Here is a 21,611-nt window from a genome sequence, read left to right on the forward strand (position 1 = left end):
AAAAAAAAAAAATAGGACTATATAAACAAACGTTTAATAAGAGTTATATAATGTCATGTCCTAAAGTTGCCAGAGTTTTCAGATATCCTGGTTGGAGAATTCCCTCCTGATAACAGGAATCCCCCAATCAAGATTTCTGAAAAAACTAAGAATTATTGGAATATTGAAAGCCTACATTTGATTGTGGTAATTTAAAAAAAAATATATATAACAAATTGTTACCTCTGTGAAGGAGGAATGGCACTGCTCGTCCTGTTGAGTGTGAGAGAAGATGAAGTCGGCCAAAGAGCTGTGCTTCTGGTCCTCAAAGTAGATCCTGGCCAGATGTTCACTCTCCACCCTGGGGAGAACAGTGCAGTCCAGCCGAACCACCGAGTCTGGAGTGGCACAGTTCAGAAGGATCAGTTTGGCCTCGTCCAGGACTCTTCTTTGGGGGTCGGAAATGTCTGTCTCTCCCCTTTGCTTCTCTGTCATTTGGAGGACCACCGAAGCACACGTGTCGGAATGGTAGCCAATGAAAACGTCAGGAGGTAGGTACTTGTATGTCTGGGGGGCCATGGTGTGTTGGTTATTGAGGGCCACAAACTGCCCAACCCATTTCTCCAACTCCACAACAACTTCTCTTTGTTCCTCCTTGAGAACTGTATGGATGTCCAGATAGTGCTTCTCAAGCCTGTTGATGAGAGGGATTGGAAACTGTTTGTAGACCACCTCTTTCTCCTCAATGACAATGAGCCTGAAGTCTTTGTGTACTCTGCATTTCACACGATGTGTCCCCAGTCCCAGGTCAACGTACTTCTGTCCTCCCAAGCAGACGTAGTACTGGTTTAGAGCATCGTAGAGACTTTCGTAGAGGTTCTGCAAGTTCAGGAGCACGACGGTTCGACCGGTTTCCATGCAGATCTTGACTCGGTTGATGTTGCGGCAGATCTGGGTGTACTCTTGGTCCTTGGGGAAGCTAGACCCGAAGATAATCTCTGGCTGGCAGCTCTCGGAGAAGAAAGTCTGCTGCAGGATCTGTAGTGCTGCATAGTTCTTGGTCAGAACTAGCAAGTAGCGGCACTCATCCTCCTGGCCAATCGCAGAAATGTTTTGTCTGACAAGATCGATGGTGCTGATGCTCTCCAGGTTCAGGTTGATCTGTATCTTCTGGAGCCTTTGGGTGAAGACTGTGACTGCATCCACGTCGTCCCTGCCACTGAAGTTCCTGAGGACCGCCTTCACAATCTTCTCTGCACTAGGCCTCTGTTCGGAAGCCTTGGTCACTGCGAAAACCATCTTGATCAAGCTGTAGTAGTCACGCAAACCAAAGAAACCTTTCCCTTGTTTACGGCAGATGTTTAGGTAGGCCCTGGCAAAGGGTTGGAAGAAATCCCTGACCTTCTCCAAAATCATTGTGTCAGACGAGCATATGCCTTTAGCGCTCTCAATCAGCTCTTTCTCGTCGGGGTCACAACGTGAGACGAAAATGCCTCTATTCATCTTCGCAGGATCCAAAGCCCAGTTGGAGATGCCGATGAATCCAACCTTTTTGTGCGGTAGCGGCTCATCATCGATGCATCCCTCTTCTAGCAGAGGATGGAGGGTTTTCAGGGGCATTTTGGGAGAATCCTCAGCCAAGCCAATCTCATCCAGCACCACCACAGATATATACTCGTTCAGGTTCTTCCCCTCCTGGAAGCGACCACATTGCTTGAATGTGTTGATGATACCCTCCGGTGTGGAGTGAGGGCTGCACTGGAAGGACACCAGGTGAATCTGCTTAAGCCTTTTGTAGAGGTCAGAGTGTGCGGCTTGGCCCTGCATGGCGTCTGCCACCAAGGTTTTAGACAGAGATTTTGAACTCCCAGGTTTCCCCACCAAGAAGAGGGGGATTCTCAGCTCTATACAGACCACCATCATGAAGACATTCTCTTTCAACGCGTTGTTTCGTGCAATAGTTTCGCCCAAGGGCACTCCGCTCAGAAGGAGATCCTGCATGAGGGAGATCTCTTGCATCACTTTGAATGGGGTGTAGGTTTCAGTGAGGTATTTGCAGATTCTCTGTCTGTACTTGTCCTTGTTTTCCAAACAGGCATGGTAGCATATTCCCAGAGCCATCACTACAGACCACAAGACTGGGTCTCTTGCTTCTGGCTCCCTCTGGTTCCTCTCACTCCTCTCTGCGTTTTGATTTCTCTGATACTGATTTAGCTCAGCAAGCAGCATCGCATGGTTTTTGTAGAACCACACAAAGGCTTGCATGCAACGTTCTACATCCCTCAGACTTACGAAGCTACATTCGTCTTTCCTTGTCCGCATGTACCTCTGCGAAGCAGACAGGACATCCGCGATCAACCTGGTGTATACTATATCAATTGTGTTGGTCTCAACCACCCTCTGGACAATCTGCTGGATGTACATTTTTTCAGTGTGATCATTGAGCTGGCCAAAGTCCCACACCAGAGGTATCATGCTGGGGGGCAAGGCCTGGACTCTGTACACCAACTGGCGGAGAGGGATGGAGCCCAGCTTCTCATCAGTCTCTTCAGCTCGGACTCGATATCCCAGTCCAGCAGATTCCAACCTCTGAATCATCTCATCAGTGTGTTTTCTGTAAGGGTTGCATGCGGCGATGATCTGCAAGCCGCAATGGGGCACCAAACACTCTCCCTCCACTGTATTATCACAGAGGACTTCCTTGATACTGCTGATGGCTTCCGTGGTGTTGGCTTCGTCAAAGAAGAGGACAGAGTCAAAGCTGTAGTCTTGTTTGTTGGTGAACGCAATGGCTTCTGCTTCCCGGATTTTGGTGTAGATCATGTCTGAGCTGGTCCCACCATGAACTTTGACTAGCTTCATGTTCTCCGTGGCCACTCCGCTCCTCCTAAGCTCACATAGGAATTTAATGAGCCTTGTCTTCCCACAGCCTGTCTCCCCCATGATGATGACTGGGATGCCACACCTGAAACGCATGTGGATGGCCAGCATCTTCAGTATATTGTCAGTGGTGAGCTCATATGTTTCATCAGGATCAAGAGGCCACTGGATTCCCAAAACATTGCAAAGGCGTTCAATCTTCTCCCCTCTGGGCAGTTGGTCAAAGTCGATATTGAAAGGGACTCTCTGTAGCTTTAGACCCTCATACAGCTCTCTGGTCATGATGTCTCTTTTGATCACCCTTCTTGTGGATGGATCGATGGCGTCAACAGAGTTCTGTTCGTTGGGCTGAAGATGGAAGCCAATGAAGGTCATGGACACATGGTCATCGTTGAAGAAGATGTATGGATGTGGTTCTGACTCCCATCTCTTCCTGATCCGGAAGGGTGCCAAGTCTTCATCGCTGACCCCAGTCAGGTCCATTTGCTGCCTCCCGGGGCTCTGGTCAGAGATGCTGAGGGACGGTGTGGCAAAGTCCTTGGCCATCAGTATCATGAAGTCCACCACAAAGTTCTTGAATCCCTGGAGGGTGTCCCCGGTGAAAGAGGCATCACAAAAGACTGACGTCTCACAGTCTCGTAGTTGAAGGTTTAGGAACCATGCGAAATTCCTTAACTCGGCCCACGATGGGTCCATTATGCCACAGAACATAAAGAGCATCTGTAGACATTCTACATAAGTGCCTTCCACCCCATTGTACATGAAGGTGTCCAGGTCGATTTGATTATGGAAACGGGTCAGATACTGGTAGGGTCGTTGGTATGCTTCACTCCTGAACTCTTTGTCATCCATGAATGGGTCTTCAAGCTTTACAAAGGAGGGGTCCTCCCGCATCCTCATTTCCAGATCTAGAACCTCTTTTGGTGGGCGGCAAAAGACATTTGGGAACACATCCAGGAATGTGGAGTTGGCACGTGCATTCTGTATATAAATAAAGTGTGAGGAACGAAAGTGTGAGTGTTCTTTTTCTCTTATCACAATGAAAATGTATGGGATTTAACACCAAGAGACTAAATATTTACCGTTCTTGGGCCATTTCTGGGCAAGTTTACTGTTGACTGTAGGATCTCAATGACATAAAGCTGTTTGTTGCTGCATTTCCACATCCTTCCCTCAGAATCCATCAAATATCCCAAGACCAACAGTTTAAAGAGAAACTCATAGAGGCCTTTCCGCACCTGTTGATAAAACATGTTTAAAAAATAATTTAATCAAAATATCACTAAATTAATCTAATTGGTAAACATTCTATCAAAAAATAGTTAAACTATCACTACACATATTATAATGACCAATAGGCTACAGTATATTTACCGAAGATGTGACATCGAAGTGGAAGATGATGAGCTCTTTCGACTTGGGGGTATTCAGCAGAGACTGAAGAATAACATTCTCATCAACCCTTGGCTCGATCAAGCGGATGCATTTCAGCAGTGACGGCTTCTTGGTGGAGTGTTTCAGTTTTTCATACAGCCTCTTGATGTAAAGGGACTTACCTGAAAGTGTGAAGATCATGTCATTATTTTAAGCATAAATCCAGCGGATAAGTAGGATATATCAAACCACCAATTCAATGATCAACACAGGAGTTTACATAAACTGAAGGCCAAATATACTCACCAACTCCAGCTCTACTGGACGACACAACTCCAACAAACATCCTGTCCTTGAACACAGCAGCAGCACTGCTCTGATCTGACGGGACCGTGTAGTGTTTGTTGAGGTACCTCTGGATGCTGCTCAGGGGTTCCTGGGGCACCATGTGTAACCTGTACTGGCTGAAGGCTGAGGGAAGGTAGGCATGCTCTCTGTCCGAGCTGCAGATGATCACGAGCCTGTAGTCCTTCCTGCTCTGCATTTTAATTCGCTGGAAAAAGCGCTCCACCTTGGAGCTGACTTCGTAGCTAAGCTGATCGCCGTAGAGCATGGTGTAAATCTTCTCTCCTCTGTAGCCGGCAGTGAGGCAGCGTCTGAGGAACAGCTCCACCTGCTCGTAAGGCGTGGAGGAGTTGCACAGTAGGACCTCATCGCATGTGGGCAGCGGCTCGTGTTTGCTGCTCATGTAAATGGAGATGCAAGACGTCAGGATCTCGTCGTGTGGGGAAACTATGAGGTTTGGACTTCCGATAGCCAGGCCCTTGGGCATCAATCTTTCAATGCTTTTGTATTTCTTCTCATCAGTCATGTCTCCTTCATTCTCATCACCTATGTTGGCCAGAATTTCTAGCAGTTTTCCTAAGCTTCGGACGTCGAGAGTGTCTGGGAGGAAAGAATTCATGTCTCTCATGTAGGCGTTCCACATCAAGTCCAACTTTCCTGAGCCGCTAATGTGCTCCACAAGACTTGGAAGATTGTCTGAAGAGAGATTCAACTCTCCAATGAAATCCAGACCTCCCTGTACACCGCTCGGCACCTCAACAAAAGTCTGGAAGTCAATGTCCTCATTTTGCACAGGTGGGTTAGTGAGGATCTCGTATTGCAGTGTGTGCCAGGTTTGCCTAAGATCAGAAGCTGTGCAGTTGGGTTTGACAAAGGAGAGCATCATGAGAACTTGGTCCTCCAAATTCGACACATTCTGCTGAGTCAGCTTACTGCACAGGTACACAATCTGCTCGGCGGTGTAGTAGTTCAGGTAGTAATTGTGGGATCTCTGTTTGTCCATGAAGTCGTTCCAGTACTTCAGACACTTCTCCATCTTCCTGCACAGCTCAGGAAGCTGCTCCACGATGCTGCCCTCCACCATAATCACACTGACAACGCTGCCAAGGTTGAAGTCCATGATGATGCCGGTGTCTTGGCTGAGGGAACTACAGTTGATGTTGGCCTCCCAGTGTCTGAACAGGGGGTTCCCTGCCGTGAACAGGGCAATGAATGCCACAGCTAGCCTCTGGACACTGGCGAAAACCTGAGGAAAAGAACACAAAGTGAATCCTTGTTTAGAACATCCCATACCAAATGCTCCTCTCTTCTATAACTATATGACTACCAAGCTCACCCTGAAGAAGAGGCTTCAACCTTAACTGACATGCATGGTTAAATAAAAGTTTAAATTAAAGAAAGAAAAATACTACAGTACCTCTGCAAACTGGTCCACCTCACACTGGCCCTGGTCCCCTTTCCCAGACATGAGCATGAGTTTGTTCTGCAGTTCCCTCAGGTCCTCCAGGGAGTAACGGCGCATCTCATGGCCCTCGTCGTGCTCCTCTGGGATCTGCAGTTTCAGGGCCGTGTCCAGGCTCAACTGGAAGGACAAAAAGACAAAAATGATGCTGAAGCATGGCACTGTAGAACAAATATTCTACTCCACTGAAGTATCATTCTACACACTGGAGTGGTAAACGTTTTAACCGAACTTCAAAGTGTCGGTAAGCAGTTGGAACAAAGTTCTGGCTAAAATGAACATGAGTAACAGATGATAATTCTAAAGATGGTTGAAACTAACAACTGTATATTCTATGGATTGATGTTCAGGCCTACCTTCTTTTGGTTCTGGGCACTGATGATGTAGATTCCTTTACTGTTGATGGCTGATGCTAAGGAGAGAGAGGATAGTTCCACAGATCCATGGCTGTCCTTCACAGTCTTCAACCACTCCAGGTGGCGTGCTGTGTCACGCTGCAATAAGGACATTCACATTCAGGTAGTTTTCCACGTTTAAAGGGATAGTTATCTTTTTGAACTTTTGGCTTATTTAAGGTAGGTTGAAAGTAAGTTAAATATCCTAAAACGTCCTCACCAGCTTCTTTGGGAGGTTGTTGTCATTGTCCAATGCCCTCCACAGCTTCTTCAGCACCTCCTTGAAGGCCTGGAAACCGGAGTCTGGCTTCAATTCGTACAGCATCGGAGAGTAACCCAGGACAGCATCATGGAAGCAGGCCACGCGGTCCACGTCGAGGTCATTCTCTCCAGCAGAGATGGAAGCCAGGTCAACAAACACTTTAAGCTCGTTGATATCTGGAATAGAGCACAACATACTGATTAATCCAATAGCACTACATTTATCCCACAATGGGTAATTGTGCAGACAAGCAGTTCAGATACAGTATAACAAATAACATGAGACCTCATGATAATCACATGAAATATAACTACACAAAACATGACTGTCTATTTTCAATAGATATAGTTAGTGACTGATTACTGACAGGTTACTCTCTTGAAGGTAAAGATGATCACCCCGTGTACCTTCAAGAGCCTCTTTAACCCAGATGACAAAGTTTTTCCTGAGGCCGAGCTCCTGGAGACACAGTCTGCGGGGCTCTGTGATGTCCACCAGAACCAGCTTTGTCTGCATCAGGTCATTGTCAATACGATCCAGGTGCTCCCTCTTAAAGTCCTCATGCGTCTGACAACAGAGATATACAGAATTTGTTTGAGTATTGTTTGACCTACCAGTACTTGGCTGAATACTTGTTTCTGATTGGCTGAAAGGTTTAATACACAGTTTAGTTCCATGCAGAAAAACGCCACGGGTGTCAGCTCAAATGTAAATTACCTTTTTAAATTCAAGTGTAGCGCGACATCCGCGCGATGCAGTTTGTTAGCTAGCTCGCATTCATTTGTAAAACCAACTTTTAACGAGCACTGTCATTTTCAGCAGTGGTGGCCAGGACAGTGGTGGCTAGAAAGCTGATACAATGTTGCCTAGTGGCAAAAGCAAACTTGCTAACATTTTCTATGTTTGAGCGGTAGCTTAGGACAGTTGGTTGGCTAGAATAAGTTTATTACCAAGGTAACTAGCTAGCTAGCAACGTCAGTGAATGTGCACAAAACAGGATGACATTTGTTTTAAACCTGTGATAAATAAATGAAATGGCAATTCACACCAACTCACAACTTCTAGCAGTGTCTGCAGGACTTGGAAGTTGCCTTGAAGGTTGAGCGTCTGCTTGACCAACATGATGACCTGAGCAGACTCCACAGCCAGGTGAAGCTCGTGGTACTGCTCAATCTGGTGCACCCTTCTCTGGATCCACTGTTTGTTATCCGACTTGTCGTTTCTGCACATGATATCCAAGTCCTGCGCCAGCTCTTCGTACTTGCCCCTGTAGGCCTTGAAGAGAGTATCGACCTCTTCGAGCCGAAGGCTGCCGTTCTTCAGGCATTTGTAGATCTTATCGTACTTCGCGTAGCAAGGAAGAAAAATATCGCTGTGTATCTCGACTGGTCCTACAAAGTAGTCAACCGATTCCTCAGGGTCATAGTCTTCATCATATGCATCTCTTCTGGCAAGGTCTCGGGCCTGTTTCTCCCAGCACAACTTGAAGATGTAGCTGTCTTTAAATATGTGCAGAACCTCTGCCATCTCTCTCACGTCGTCCTCAAGTTCGAAGAAGGTGACTACACCGGCCGTTGGAGAAGAGAGTTGGTCAAATGGATGGACCTCCATGAATTGGTCAAGGGTCATTGCTTCGATGTTGGTCTGTAGTCTTGCTTCCAAGCCTTCAAATTGAACTGCAACAGAGGGATAAAGCATGAAAACGATTAGGACCACTGATCAGACTGGCCAAACGCAACCTTCCCTGGAAAGATTTTACTTTCATTCACCCATTTGACTTCTCTGGGCCTTTGACTGAATACACACACACACACAAACACACCTACCTACGACATGTTCCTGTAGTTTGCGGCTCATGGTAAGCAGGACTTCCACCAGCTCCTTCTCATGGTAGACAGCTTTCACCTCCTCCTGCCTACACATTAGCAGCCTTTTCATGGGGGCGCTGTCCTTGTAGCGCTCATTCTCCGAAAGACAGTCTGCATTTAGATCAAAAACACACATTTCATAAGCAAACAGCACTAAGACTAATAAAAGAAGACAGCCTTTATCAACATTATGAAATCCTTTCATATGAACAAAGAACTTGGGTTGCAAAATTATGGAAATGTTCCAAAAGTTTATTTTTTATTTATTTTTGAATCCCGGTTGAGGAATTCTCAGAGGAAAGAATCTTCCAACCAGGATTTCTGAAAAGATGGACATGAACTGGACGTTTTCCACCCTAAAAAACACAACCTTTCATTACCGATTTTCAGCAGCTCTGTGAAAGTATCCCTCTTCTCCAAGACGGAGTTGAGCAGTTTGATCCGGATGTTTCCGTGGACCAGCTGGTTGGAGATGGCAGTGAAGGATGAGATAGCTATGGCCATCCTGTCCCTGGCTTCTTCAGAGAGCTGCTCAATCAGCTTTTCATCTGCACCTAAAACCACATATGATTTACATTACAATACGGGGTAAAAGCAGCTGGATACTGAAACAAGATGGGTTAAATGCTTGAGACAGTTACAGGACTCTCAATGTGAAAACAGAAAAGTCTCACTGAGATCACAAAAACTATTAAACACCACATACAATTGAACTCCAAAAACATCACCAGAGTTGGGACACAGTGATGGCCAAAGACGGCCAGAAGAGAGTCTTTCAGGACCATACGGCAGCCAAAATCATCAAGAAATCAGACCATACACTAAAACAGGTAAATAGGCTGATTAAAGAACAGTAAATAGACTGATGGAAGTACAGTAAATAGACTGATGGAAGAACAGTAAATAGACTGATGGAAGAACAGTAAATAGACTGATGGAAGAACAGTAAATAGACAGATGGAAGAACAGTAAATAGACAGATGGAAGAACAGTAAATAGACTGATGGAAGAATAATAAATAGACAGATGGAAGAACAGTAAATAGACTGATGGAAGAACAGTAAATAGACTGATGGAAGAACAGTAAATAGACTGATTAAAGAACAGTAAATAGACTGATGGAAGAACAGTAAATAGACTGATGGAAGAACAGTAAATAGACTGATGGAAGAACAGTAAATAGACTTATTAAAGAACAGTAAATAGACTGATTAAAGAACAGTAAATAGACTGATGGAAGTACAGTAAATAGACTGATGGAAGAACAGTAAATAGACTGATGGAAGAACAGTAAATAGACTGATGGAAGAACAGTAAATAGACTGATGGAAGTACAGTAAATAGACTGATGGAAGTACAGTAAATAGACTGATGGAAGAACAGTAAATAGACTGATGGAAGAACAGTAAATAGACAGATGGAAGAACAGTAAATAGACTGATTAAAGAACAGTAAATAGACTGATAGAAGAACAGTAAATAGACAGATGGAAGAACAGTAAATAGACTGATTAAAGAACAGTAAATAGACTGATGGAAGTACAGTAAATAGACTGATTAAAGAACAGTAAATAGACTGATGGAAGAACAGTAAATAGACTGATTAAAGAACAGTAAATAGACTGATTAAAGAACAGTAAATAGACAGATGGAAGAACAGTAAATAGACTGATTAAAGAACAGTAAATAGACTGATGGAAGTACAGTAAATAGACTGATGGAAGAACAGTAAATAGACTGATGGAAGAACAGTAAATAGACTGATTAAAGAACAGTAAATAGACTGATGGAAGAACAGTAAAGAACAGTAAATAGACTGATGGAAGAACAGTAAATAGACTGATGGAAGAACAGTAAATAGACTGATTAAAGAACAGTAAATAGACTGATGGAAGAACAGTAAATAGACTGATTAAAGAACAGTAAATAGACTGATGGAAGAACAGTAAATAGACAGATGGAAGAACAGTAAATAGACTGATGGAAGAACAGTAAATAGACTGATGGAAGAACAGTAAATAGACTGATTAAAGAACAGTAAATAGACTGATAGAAGAACAGTAAATAGACTGATGGAAGAACAGTAAATAGACTGATGGAAGAACAGTAAATAGACTGATGGAAGAACAGTAAATAGACTGATGGAAGAACAGTAAATAGACTGATGGAAGAACAGTAAATAGACTGATGGAAGAACAGTAAATAGACTGATTAAAGAACAGTAAATAGACTGATGGAAGAACAGTAAATAGACTGATGGAAGAACAGTAAATAGACTGATGGAAGAACAGTAAATAGACTGATGGAAGAACAGTAAATAGACAGATGGAAGAACAGTAAATAGACTGATGGAAGAACAGTAAATAGACTGATGGAAGAACAGTAAATAGACTGATGGAAGAACAGTAAATAGACTGATGGAAGAACAGTAAATAGACTGATGGAAGAACAGTAAATAGACTGATGGAAGAACAGTAAATAGACTGATAGAAGAACAGTAAATAGACTGATGGAAGAACAGTAAATAGACTGATGGAAGAACAGTAAATAGACTGATTAAAGAACAGTAAATAGACTGATGGAAGAACAGTAAATAGACTGATGGAAGAACAGTAAATAGACAGATGGAAGAACAGTAAATAGACTGATGGAAGAACAGTAAATAGACTGATGGAAGAACAGTAAATAGACTGATGGAAGAACAGTAAATAGACTGATGGAAGAACAGTAAATAGACTGATGGAAGTACAGTAAATAGACTGATGGAAGAACAGTAAATAGACTGATGGAAGAACAGTAAATAGACTGATGGAAGAACAGTAAATAGACTGATGGAAGAACAGTAAATAGACTGATGGAAGAACAGTAAATAGACTGATGGAAGAACAGTAAATAGACAGATGGAAGAACAGTAAATAGACTGATGGAAGAACAGTAAATAGACTGATTAAAGAACAGTAAATAGACTGATGGAAGAATAATAAATAGAAAGATGGAAGAACAGTAAATAGACTGATGGAAGAACAGTACATAGAAAGATGGAAGAACAGTAAATAGACTGATGGAAGAACAGTAAATAGACAGATGGAAGAACAGTAAATAGACTGATGGAAGAACAGTAAATAGAAAGATGGAAGAACAGTAAATAGACTGATGGAAGAACAGTAAATAGACTGATGGAAGTACAGTAAATAGACTGATTAAAGAACAGTAAATAGACTGATGGAAGTACCGTGTAGCTGGAAGATGTTCTTGGCGGCTGTCCAGGAGAGCAGGTGTTGAAAGACCACGTCGTCGTCTTCGTGGTAATCACCACGCTCATCTCTCGGCCAGGACTTCTGGATGATGGTTGAGATGAGTTTGCCAAACTTATAGTTGATCTTCAACCGGTCAAAGAGTTTACCCTCGGACTTGCTCTGTGTGAGAAGAAAAAAAACATTGAAGAGATTGAGATTTGTACAGGATATGAATTACTAAAATAAGAGATTAGGTTTATGTCTTAGCCAACTTCTTCATCAAGGTTTATTTTCCATTTAATTCAGAAGCGGATGAGTTTAATATGGGCTCATACCTGCTTATAAAAGATAAAAAGTTTGGACACACCTACTCATTCATTTTTCTTACATTGTAAAATAATAGTGAAGACATCAAAACTATGAAATAACATATAGAATCATGTAGTAACCAAAAAAAGTGTTAAACAAATCAAAATATATTTTAAAGTAGAGATTCTTCAAAGTAGCCACCCTTTGCCTTGATGACAGCTTTGCACACTCTTGACATTCTCTCAACCAGCTTTTGAAACCAGCAGTTGAAAAACAAATGATCGCTGCAGAATGCTGTGGTAGCCATGCTGGTTAAGTGTGCCTTGAATTCTAAATAAATCACAGACAGTGTCACCAGCAAAGCACCCCCACACCTCCACCTCCATGCTCATGGTGGTAACCACACATGCGGAGATCAAACATTCACCTACTCTGCGTCTCAAAAAGACACGGCGGTTGGAACCAAAAATCTCAAATTTGGACTCATCAGACCGAAGGACAGATTTCCACCAGTCTAATGTCCATTGCTCGTGTTTCTTGGACCAAGCAAGTCTGTTCTTCTTACTGGTGTCCTTTAGTAGTGGTTTCTTTGCAACAATTCTATCATGAAGGCCTGATTCCCGCAGTCTCCTCTGAACAGTTGGTGTTGAGATGTGTCTGTTACTGGAACTATGTGAAGCATTTATTTGGGTTGCAATCGGAGGTGCAGTTAACTGTAATGAACTTGTCCTCTGCAGCAGAGGTAACTCTGGGTCTTCCTTTCCTGTGGCGGTCCTCATGAGAGCCAGTTTCATCATAGCGCTTGATGGTTTTCCGGATTGACTGACCTTTGTGTCTTAAAGTAATGATGGACTGTCATTTCTCTTTGCTTATTTGAGCAGTTCTTGTCAAATATGGACTTGGAATTTGACCAAATAGGGCTATCTTCTATATACCCCCCTACCTTGTCACAACACAACTGATTGGCTTAAACGCATTAAGGAAAGAAATTCCACAAATTAACTTTTATCAAGGCACACCTGTTAATTGAAATGCATTCCAGGTGACTACCTCATGAAGCTGGTTGAGAGAATGCCAAGAGTGTGCAAAGCTGTCATCAAGGCAAAGGGTTGCTACTTTGAAGAATCCCCAAAATATTTTGATTTGTTTGACACGTTTATGGTTAATACATGATTCCATGTGTTATTTCATAGTTTTGATGTCTTCACTATTATTCTACACTGTAGAAAATATTGCAAATAAAGAAAGACCCTGGAATGAGTAGTTTTGTCCAAACTTGACTGGTACTGTATATTGAATCTGTATTTAAGTCAAGTGTAACCAGTCTACTTACCTGGCACAGTGAGGTGACAGCTTCTAGAGCACATTTCTCGATAGTCTTGGCTACGTGAGGGTGAGATTCATTCAGGACCTCAATCTTGGAACAGTATATCTCTATCTGATCCAGAGGAGACTCCTAGAAGTGCAGAAAAGGTATTTCAGTCATTTCACCAATGGATATTTCAGTCTGGTCTCAATTCTACTGTATGTGTGGAAGTTTCATACCTGTTTCAGTTTGCCCTCCAAGTCCCTAGTGAACGTTTGTCTCCATTCTTTTGTGAAATCGTCATTGGCGAACTTGAGAGAGATTATGTTGTTCCACATCTGGCAAATAAAAAAAGAGCAGTCAGTAAAAAAACAAACAATATAGAACTACACATGAAAAAATAAAAATCAAGGTCACGATTTGCACAACAAAAATGAATATTTTCTCACCTCTATCTCTGTGGTGACATTTACACTGAGGTACAAGGTGGTCACACTCCTGGCTAGCAACCGGTCTCTGAAGGTTGTGCCGATCCAGGATCTGACGATCACCATCGCCTCGGATAGCAGATCCAGCTCCTTGGCATGCATATGCTCTCTTTCCACATCCTTAGTTGCCTTGAAAGGAATGATAAGTTATTTCCATCCTTTTTCGGAAATGTCTCAACCATAGAAATACAACTACTAGAATGGACAAAGACCCTCAAACCACAGCAATTTGTCTGGACCACTCATGGGTACACTCAATATGGCCACCGGTCCACCCATGACAGAAAATTGACTTAAATGGGAATGTCCGTTCTAGTAAATATTTTTCTATGGTCTGAACTAGTCAGCTGTACCTGCACCAAAACTCTGGTATTTCTCCTTTTAGAGCTTGTTCTCCATCTTCTTTTTAAATAGTGAACCAACATGTTTTGAAACTATTATTTCCCCGACTTGATCAAGTCATTTTTCTCATGCTCTCTCTTATCGCTCTGCAGCAGACATATAGTGAGCAATATGTTTGTAACATAGAATCGCAATAAAGAATCATGATACATATCGTATCGGCACCTATGTATTATGATAATATAGTATTGTGACATCCCTGAAAATTCCCTGAAATACAAGATAGTGGTCAGATTCAAAGACGTCTTTCTTAATGTATTTTCTGTTCAATAAATAACCTTGTTATCTAGAGAGTCAGTACATACATACTGTTGGCCAACCGCTTATCTTGGGCAAAGTCTAAATGAGTCATCAGACATTTTCTACTTGAACTCCACATACCTGTGACTCAAAGGCCCGGGCAAACTCAGATATTGAGACAACCATGTTCATGCATGCCACAGGGATGTCTGTGAAGTTCTGCGTGTAGGTTGAAGTGGATCGGACTCCTTTGCAGATCTTCTCAAAAAGCTTCACTGCCGTTGCCAAGCACTCTCTGCCATACGCCTCACTAAAACAACTGCAACCACAAAAAACAGTGGATGTTGTACAATAACTATCATCAAAGATCAAAAGGAAACGAGTGAACCAAATGAGTTACAGTAAGTCAGTCACCTGTATTTCTCCTCAATGAGATTGCTTTGAATATGTGAGAGAGTGTCCGACACATACTGCAGGCCAGAAAAAAAACACATTGTTAAAAAACAAGTTGATTTGAAACTTTCAATGCTCTATAATATTTTTTTAAACATTCTGGGTTTATTGGATAGAGATAGAGGAGAGAGTATGCTGAAAAAGCTGTGGGCCGGATTCAAACCCATGCTGCAGGAGTAATGATATGTACTCCTATATATACACTCCTCTGTTCTGGAGGCAGCGGCTAAGACCGCTAAACTACCATAGCCCACTCCTACAGGGTATTACTTCTTCAACTAGTTATAAAAACAACTGATTGGATTTAGCTATATGGCACACTTACCAGTAGCTCAATGCGCTTTGCATACTGTGCCTTAAGAAAGTATTTACACCTGACTTGACTTTTTCCACGTTTTGTTGTGTTACAGCCTGAATTTAAATTATGATTACATTCAGATTGTCACTGGCCTAAACAGAATACCCCATAATATCAAAGTGGAATTATGTTTTTCAAATGTTTCACTAATTAATTAAAAATACAAAGCTGAAATATCTTGAGTCAATAAGTACAACCTTTTTGTTATGGCAAGCCTAAATAAATGAGAGTAATAATTTGCTTAACAAGACACATAACCAATCAGTTGAAATAATCCGCTGAAATGGAATGGAGGTAAGCATCCTAGATTAAAAACTTGTTCAGTCTACTTTCCACCAGACACTGGTAGATGAATTCACCTTTCAGCAGGACAACAACCTAAAACACAAGGCCAAATCTACACTGGAGTTGCTTACCAAGAAGACAGTGAATGTTCCGGAGTGGCCAAGTTACAGTTTTGACTTAAATCTACTTTAAAATCAATGGCAAGACCAGAAAATGGTCGTCTAGCAATGATCAACAACACATTTGACAGAGCTTGAAGAGATTTGAAAAGAATAAATGGGCAAATGTTGCACAATCCAGGTGTGAAAAACTCCCAGAAAGACTCACAGTTGTAATTGCTGCCAACATGTATTGACTCTTGGGGTTTAATACTTTAATATATTTTTTTATACAAAATGTTAGAATATTTTGTGTAGATCGTTAACAAGTAAAGTAAATCCATTTTAATCCCACTTCGCAACACAACAAAATGTGGAGTAAATCAAGGGGTGTGAATACTTTCTGTAGGCACTGTAGTCAGGGGGGAAACTAGTGTCCAGCTCACCTGCTTGTTGCTATAGGTGACATCTTGAGGGGCCTTCAGAGTGAAGACTTGGAGCAGGTCCAGCAGTTCCACGTTGATGAGTACGCTGCATTCCACCAAGTCCTCTATGGTCAGCAGACACATCCAGGACCGAGACACTAGTCTGTCCATCTCAACCAGATGGCCATTGTTTTTCATGAGATTCAACATCGCTCTAAAAAAAAGGAAGGAAAAAAGATGGGATATCATCAATAAAAAATCTAAATGATACACAGTGTCTTCAGAAAGTATTCAGACCCTTTCACTAGTTCCACATTCTGTTACATTACAGCTTTATTCAAAAATTAAAACTACTCAGCAGTCAACACACAATAACCCATAATGACAAAGCGAAAACAGGTTTAGATTCTTTTTACAAATGTATTAAAAATAAAAAACAGAAATACCTTATTTATATAAGTATTCAGACCCTTTGCTATGAGACCAGAAAATTGAGCTCAGGTGCATCCTGTTTCTGTTGATCATCCTTGAGATGTTTCTACAACTTGATTGGAGTCCACATGTGGTAAATTAAATTGATTGGACATGATTTGGAAAGGCACACACTTGTCTATACAAGGTCCCACAGTTGACAGTGCATGTCAGAGCAAAAACCAAGCCATGAGTTTTTTTTAAATCCTCAGCAATCTACACACAATACCCCATAATGACAAAGCGAAAACATGTTTTTAGAATTTTTGCAAATGTACAACTAAAAAACACACTACTGTTCAAAAGTTTGGGGTCACTTAGAAATGTCCTTGTTTTTGAAAGAAAAGCACCATTTTTGTCCATTAAAATAACATCAAATTGATCAGAAATACAGTGTAGACATTGTTAATGTTGTAAATGACTATTGTAGCTGGAAACCGCAGATTTTTAATAGAATACCTACATACAGACGGACATTATCAGCAACCATCACTCCTGTGTTCTAATCCAAGTTTATCATTTTAAAAGGCTAATTGATCATTAGGAAACCATTTTGCAATTATGTTAGCACAGATGAAAATTAAATAGTACCTGACAAAAAAAAGTGTTTTTCTTTCAAAAACAAGGAAATGTCTAAGTGTCCCCAAACTTTTGAACAGTAGTGTGTTTTTTTGTTGTACATTTGCAAAATTCAAAAAGGCACTGGCACATCTGAGCAATCTAATTTGCAGGTGCATGGCAACAGTTGAACAACAGGAAGGAAAAGGGAAACACACTGCTCTTGATAGTATCACCTCTTGATAGTATCACTGATATTTAATAAACTTACGTATCGGCCTCACGAGCTTTTGTAAAAAAATAAAAAATGTGCACCCTTATGTAGACCTGGCCCCACCCACATCCGTTCCACACATCGAATGGGGTTGCAGGCAAAGGAAAAACAAATAAGTGCTACCAAATATACCAATATGCATTTGTACATTTGCAAAAATTCTAAAAACCTGTTTTCGCTTTGCCATTATGGGGTATTGTGTGTAGATTTCTGAGGATTTTTAAAAACATTTTAGCAATTTTAGAGTAAGGCTGTAACGTAACAAAATGAGGAAAAAGTGAAGGGGTCTGAATACTTACCCGACGGCAATATGTATAATATATATATATAATTTTTGGGAATTTCTACAGGGTATTTAATTTCTTTGTTTGTTTACCAAAAAAGGAACAGGACATAGTTACGAAAGGCCAAACCTTTAGCGTAATCTAGTGAGACAATAAGAATGATTTTCTAATACAACCGGGAGAATAGAAGGACTGTACCTCCTGTCCTGGCTGTTGTGTGTCATGTAGTCTGCTTTGAGGCCTTGGAGGCCCGCCCAGGACTGCTCGTACTTGGGGGTGACTGTGGTAGATATGGGTGTGAACGGTTTGGAGGATCCCTTGAGGAGGTGGAGCAGGGGGAGCACCAAAATCCACCGGGGCCCTTCAGTCTTCACACTGTTGATCAGAGCCACCAACATGTCTGGCAGGCTAGTGCAGAGAAAAATACAACAGGTTGATTTCCACACAAAAAGAAATGCATCAGCGTTAACTCATCCGTCAACTCATCCACTAACTCATCCATCAACTCATCCACTAACTCAGCATCAACTCATCCACTAACTCATCCATCAACTCATCCACTAACTCAGCATCAACTCATCCACTAACTCAGCATCAACTCATCCACTAACTCAGCATCAACTCATCCACTAACTCAGCATCAACTCATCCACTAACTCAGCATCAACTCATCCACTAACTCATCCATCAACTCATCCACTAAATCAGCATCAACTCATCCACTAACAAGCACTTTGTTAGAAACTGTTTTGAGAAGATGTGTATAAAATATATTACTCAGTTTGACTAATACAAATGATTACATCTTGTATAAAAATAAACAATAATCATAATGTCTGCAATAGGCACAAAATAAGCAGAAATCCTGACGCCAAAACCCACTTTTTGAGACCGGAGACGGCTTGGGCGAAGTCGGTCCAGTACTGCAGAAAGGAGTCTTTGGGCAGCTTGGGCAAGCACAGGGCGCTGCAGAGCCGGGTGGACTCTCCGTGGTCCAGCTTGAGGCCGAACTGCTTCCACACGTACAGCATGACCACAGCTGCCCTCATGGGGTCCTGGATGAAGCAGCTCTTCCCCTCACCCTCCTTCTGCAGCTGAGGAACAACGTTATCCAGCATGAACTGCTTCAGCAGCTTCCTGACCTTGGGGAGGCAGAACAAACAGTGAATGTTAACAGATTTGTTTTGGGGACGGTTGCACACTGCAACTCAACACTCATCCATTTGCTTTTCCTTTCCACATACAAAAGAAACGTACAATAAGACAACCAAATGAAAAATACGTGTGAAAAAACAACATCAATCATTATAGAAATGATCATTCCCACACACAATATTACCTCTATACATTTACAGCATTGTGCAGCGTCCGCACGTTTATTGGGCAGAGTTAAAATCATATGAGTGGTTGTCATCTTTTCTACAAGTCAAGCAAATAGACACAGTGAAATGCTTGCTCTCATTTCACTTCTAACAGCAACAAAATAACTGGGATAAATCAGAAGAGGGGAGGCAGGGCAGGAGACAGCAAAACAAGCAAAAGCCAAACAGCTAGGGGGCGGGGGGTAACATCAGTGCATGCATTAGCATTCAGGTAGGTGGGGGTGGGGGTACATCTAGGCCAGGGTGAAGCAGTGGGTCTTTAGGCAGCACTGGAAGATGGAGAGGGATTCGGAGTTTCGGATAGGTGGAAGGAGAGAGCTCCAGAGCCGGTGTGACATTAACAATTTCACTTACATCTTTTTCATCGTAGTCTAAGGAGTACCATTTCTTATGTGTCTCCTCATAGACAAACGGGTTCCCGTAGATCTGGTAAAACTGATTCAGCTGATTGAGGAAACTCTTGAAGTTAATGTCAGTCCAGCTCCTGAGGAGGTCAAATATACTCTCCAGCATAACTTTCCCTGCAATTTCTCGGCCTTCGATGACACTTTTCCTTTGTTCCGGCCATAAAGCGTCTTTTAGCCGCTTGAGCACGTTCTTGGATGGCTCCACACAGATGATGTCATCATACTGATGCCAGTCCCCTGAAACCAAACAAAATCATTGCTTAATATATTTGCGTACATTTTAAACAATTTCCTCACATGTAAGACAGTGTGAGCATAAATAGACGAGCAATACCAAATAGATGTATGATAAAAACCAACAAGGTTTTGAACTTCCATGAAGAAAATTGAACATTTTAAAATCAGTGACTTACAATAAAGAACTGCTATAGAAGTTGTTATAGCAACTGCACCCACCTTCTTCATTAAGCAGATGGGATTTGACAAAAAGACATCTGTTGGTGGTGGGGTAGTTAGAATCCAGTTTGTATATGTACTCATACTCGTACTTTTGCTTTTTAAGCTTGTAGACGAGGTACTTGTATGGTATGGACACAGTTGCATTAGATTTGCTTGTGATCAAGCTCCCTTCGACTAGGAACCCATGCTCTCCAAGATCCCTGTAGGAGGTAATGCATTGGTTTATCCTCTGTTACACATCATATACATTTAACCCCCCCCACGAGTCGGTTGTTTTCTATGTGAGATAGATGGGAACAACGTTGAACATTATAAGCAGGTTCCTAATGAATAAATATTCAACATATTTGGCTAAACTGTCTTGACGGCTGATACATGTATATAAAAACCTACTTAGACACAGTGAGCTCAACGGAATCGGTTTTCCAGTTCCCAATGTTCCCCCCAGCCCTGATGAAGATGCGATCCTCGTCCGGGTTCAGCTTGAAATCCTTCGAGAGGACAGCGTGGAAATAGATTGTGAGTCTCTCCCTTGCAGAGAGCTGTTTTTTCCCTGGAGGAATCCTGCAATTGGACCAAACAAAATGAATCAGAGTATAATCATGAGTATTGTATTAGCCAAGTGGCAGTGTGATCGGTACTGATAAAAGGGATTTAAAATGTGCTGATCCATGGTGGAATGTGTAACACTCCCGGGCACAAGCACCTCCCCCACCGGAGACTGGGGTTCAATCCCCATCTCCACCCTTCCTCATACAGGGCACTCAGAAAGTATTCACTACCTTTTCCACATTGGGTTGTGTTACAGCCCAAATTTAAAATGGATTCAATTGAGATTATGTCACTGATCCACACACACACACACACACACCACACACAATGTCAAAGTGGAATTTTGTTTGTAGAAAATAATAAAAAATATAAAGCTGAAATGTCTTGAGTCAGTAAGTATTCAAACCTTTTGTTATGGAAAGCCTAATTAAATTCAGGAGTAAAAAATATGCTTAAATTGCATGTACTCATTCCATGTTCAATAATAGTGGTGATCATGATTTCTGTACCACACAATTGAGTACTGAATTTCAAACACAGATTCAACCACAAAGACTTGGGAGGTTTTTCAATGCACAGTGGTGGAAGCATCATGTTATGGGTATGCTTGTCATCGGCAAGTACTAGGGAGTTTTTTGGGATAAAAATAAACAGTCCAAGGCACTGCATCGCAGTGCTAGCTGTGACACCAGAGACTCTGCGTTCGAGCACAGGCTCTGTCGCAGCCGACCGCGACCGGGAGGTCCATGGGTCCTTGGGTTGTGTTTCGGAGGACATGGCTCTCGACCTTTGCCTCTCCCAAGTCCGTATGGGAGTTGCAGCAATGAGACAAGACTGTAACTACTACCAATTGGATACCATGAAATTGGGGTGAAAAAAGGGGAATAACATTATATTTTTTTTAAAGGAACAGAATACAGCTATAAGTGCAGGCAAAATCCTAGAGGAAAATCTTTCAGAGACAAATTCACCTTTCAGCAAGACAATAACCTAAAACACAAGGCCAAATATACACTGGGAGTTGCTTCCCAAGACGCCATTGAATGTTCCTGAGTGACCT

General features: G+C 42.0%; 1 protein-coding gene across 1 annotated transcript in view; it reads right to left on the minus strand.

Moving 5' to 3' along the window:
- Nucleotides 1-21,611, minus strand: part of LOC139365161 (E3 ubiquitin-protein ligase rnf213-alpha-like) — a 65,648-nt gene that overhangs the window by 37,041 nt on the left and 6,996 nt on the right. Inside the window, exons 6-28 of the mRNA XM_071102598.1 lie at nucleotides 20,393-20,563; nucleotides 19,997-20,199; nucleotides 19,488-19,777; nucleotides 18,634-18,893; nucleotides 17,950-18,159; nucleotides 16,186-16,378; nucleotides 14,960-15,015; nucleotides 14,687-14,864; nucleotides 13,865-14,032; nucleotides 13,655-13,753; nucleotides 13,443-13,565; nucleotides 11,797-11,980; nucleotides 8,946-9,119; nucleotides 8,524-8,676; nucleotides 7,754-8,373; nucleotides 7,105-7,264; nucleotides 6,656-6,873; nucleotides 6,397-6,534; nucleotides 5,996-6,160; nucleotides 4,540-5,824; nucleotides 4,234-4,415; nucleotides 3,942-4,097; nucleotides 223-3,840 (exon numbers count right to left, since the gene is read on the minus strand). Of these exons, the coding sequence (XP_070958699.1) occupies nucleotides 223-3,840; nucleotides 3,942-4,097; nucleotides 4,234-4,415; nucleotides 4,540-5,824; nucleotides 5,996-6,160; nucleotides 6,397-6,534; nucleotides 6,656-6,873; nucleotides 7,105-7,264; nucleotides 7,754-8,373; nucleotides 8,524-8,676; nucleotides 8,946-9,119; nucleotides 11,797-11,980; nucleotides 13,443-13,565; nucleotides 13,655-13,753; nucleotides 13,865-14,032; nucleotides 14,687-14,864; nucleotides 14,960-15,015; nucleotides 16,186-16,378; nucleotides 17,950-18,159; nucleotides 18,634-18,893; nucleotides 19,488-19,777; nucleotides 19,997-20,199; nucleotides 20,393-20,563 (9,004 nt within the window). The remainder of the gene's footprint in view (nucleotides 1-222; nucleotides 3,841-3,941; nucleotides 4,098-4,233; nucleotides 4,416-4,539; nucleotides 5,825-5,995; nucleotides 6,161-6,396; nucleotides 6,535-6,655; nucleotides 6,874-7,104; nucleotides 7,265-7,753; nucleotides 8,374-8,523; nucleotides 8,677-8,945; nucleotides 9,120-11,796; nucleotides 11,981-13,442; nucleotides 13,566-13,654; nucleotides 13,754-13,864; nucleotides 14,033-14,686; nucleotides 14,865-14,959; nucleotides 15,016-16,185; nucleotides 16,379-17,949; nucleotides 18,160-18,633; nucleotides 18,894-19,487; nucleotides 19,778-19,996; nucleotides 20,200-20,392; nucleotides 20,564-21,611) is intronic.

Source organism: Oncorhynchus clarkii, chromosome 13, assembly GCF_045791955.1.
Source record: "Oncorhynchus clarkii lewisi isolate Uvic-CL-2024 chromosome 13, UVic_Ocla_1.0, whole genome shotgun sequence".
NCBI classification, from domain to species: Eukaryota; Metazoa; Chordata; class Actinopteri; order Salmoniformes; family Salmonidae; genus Oncorhynchus; species Oncorhynchus clarkii.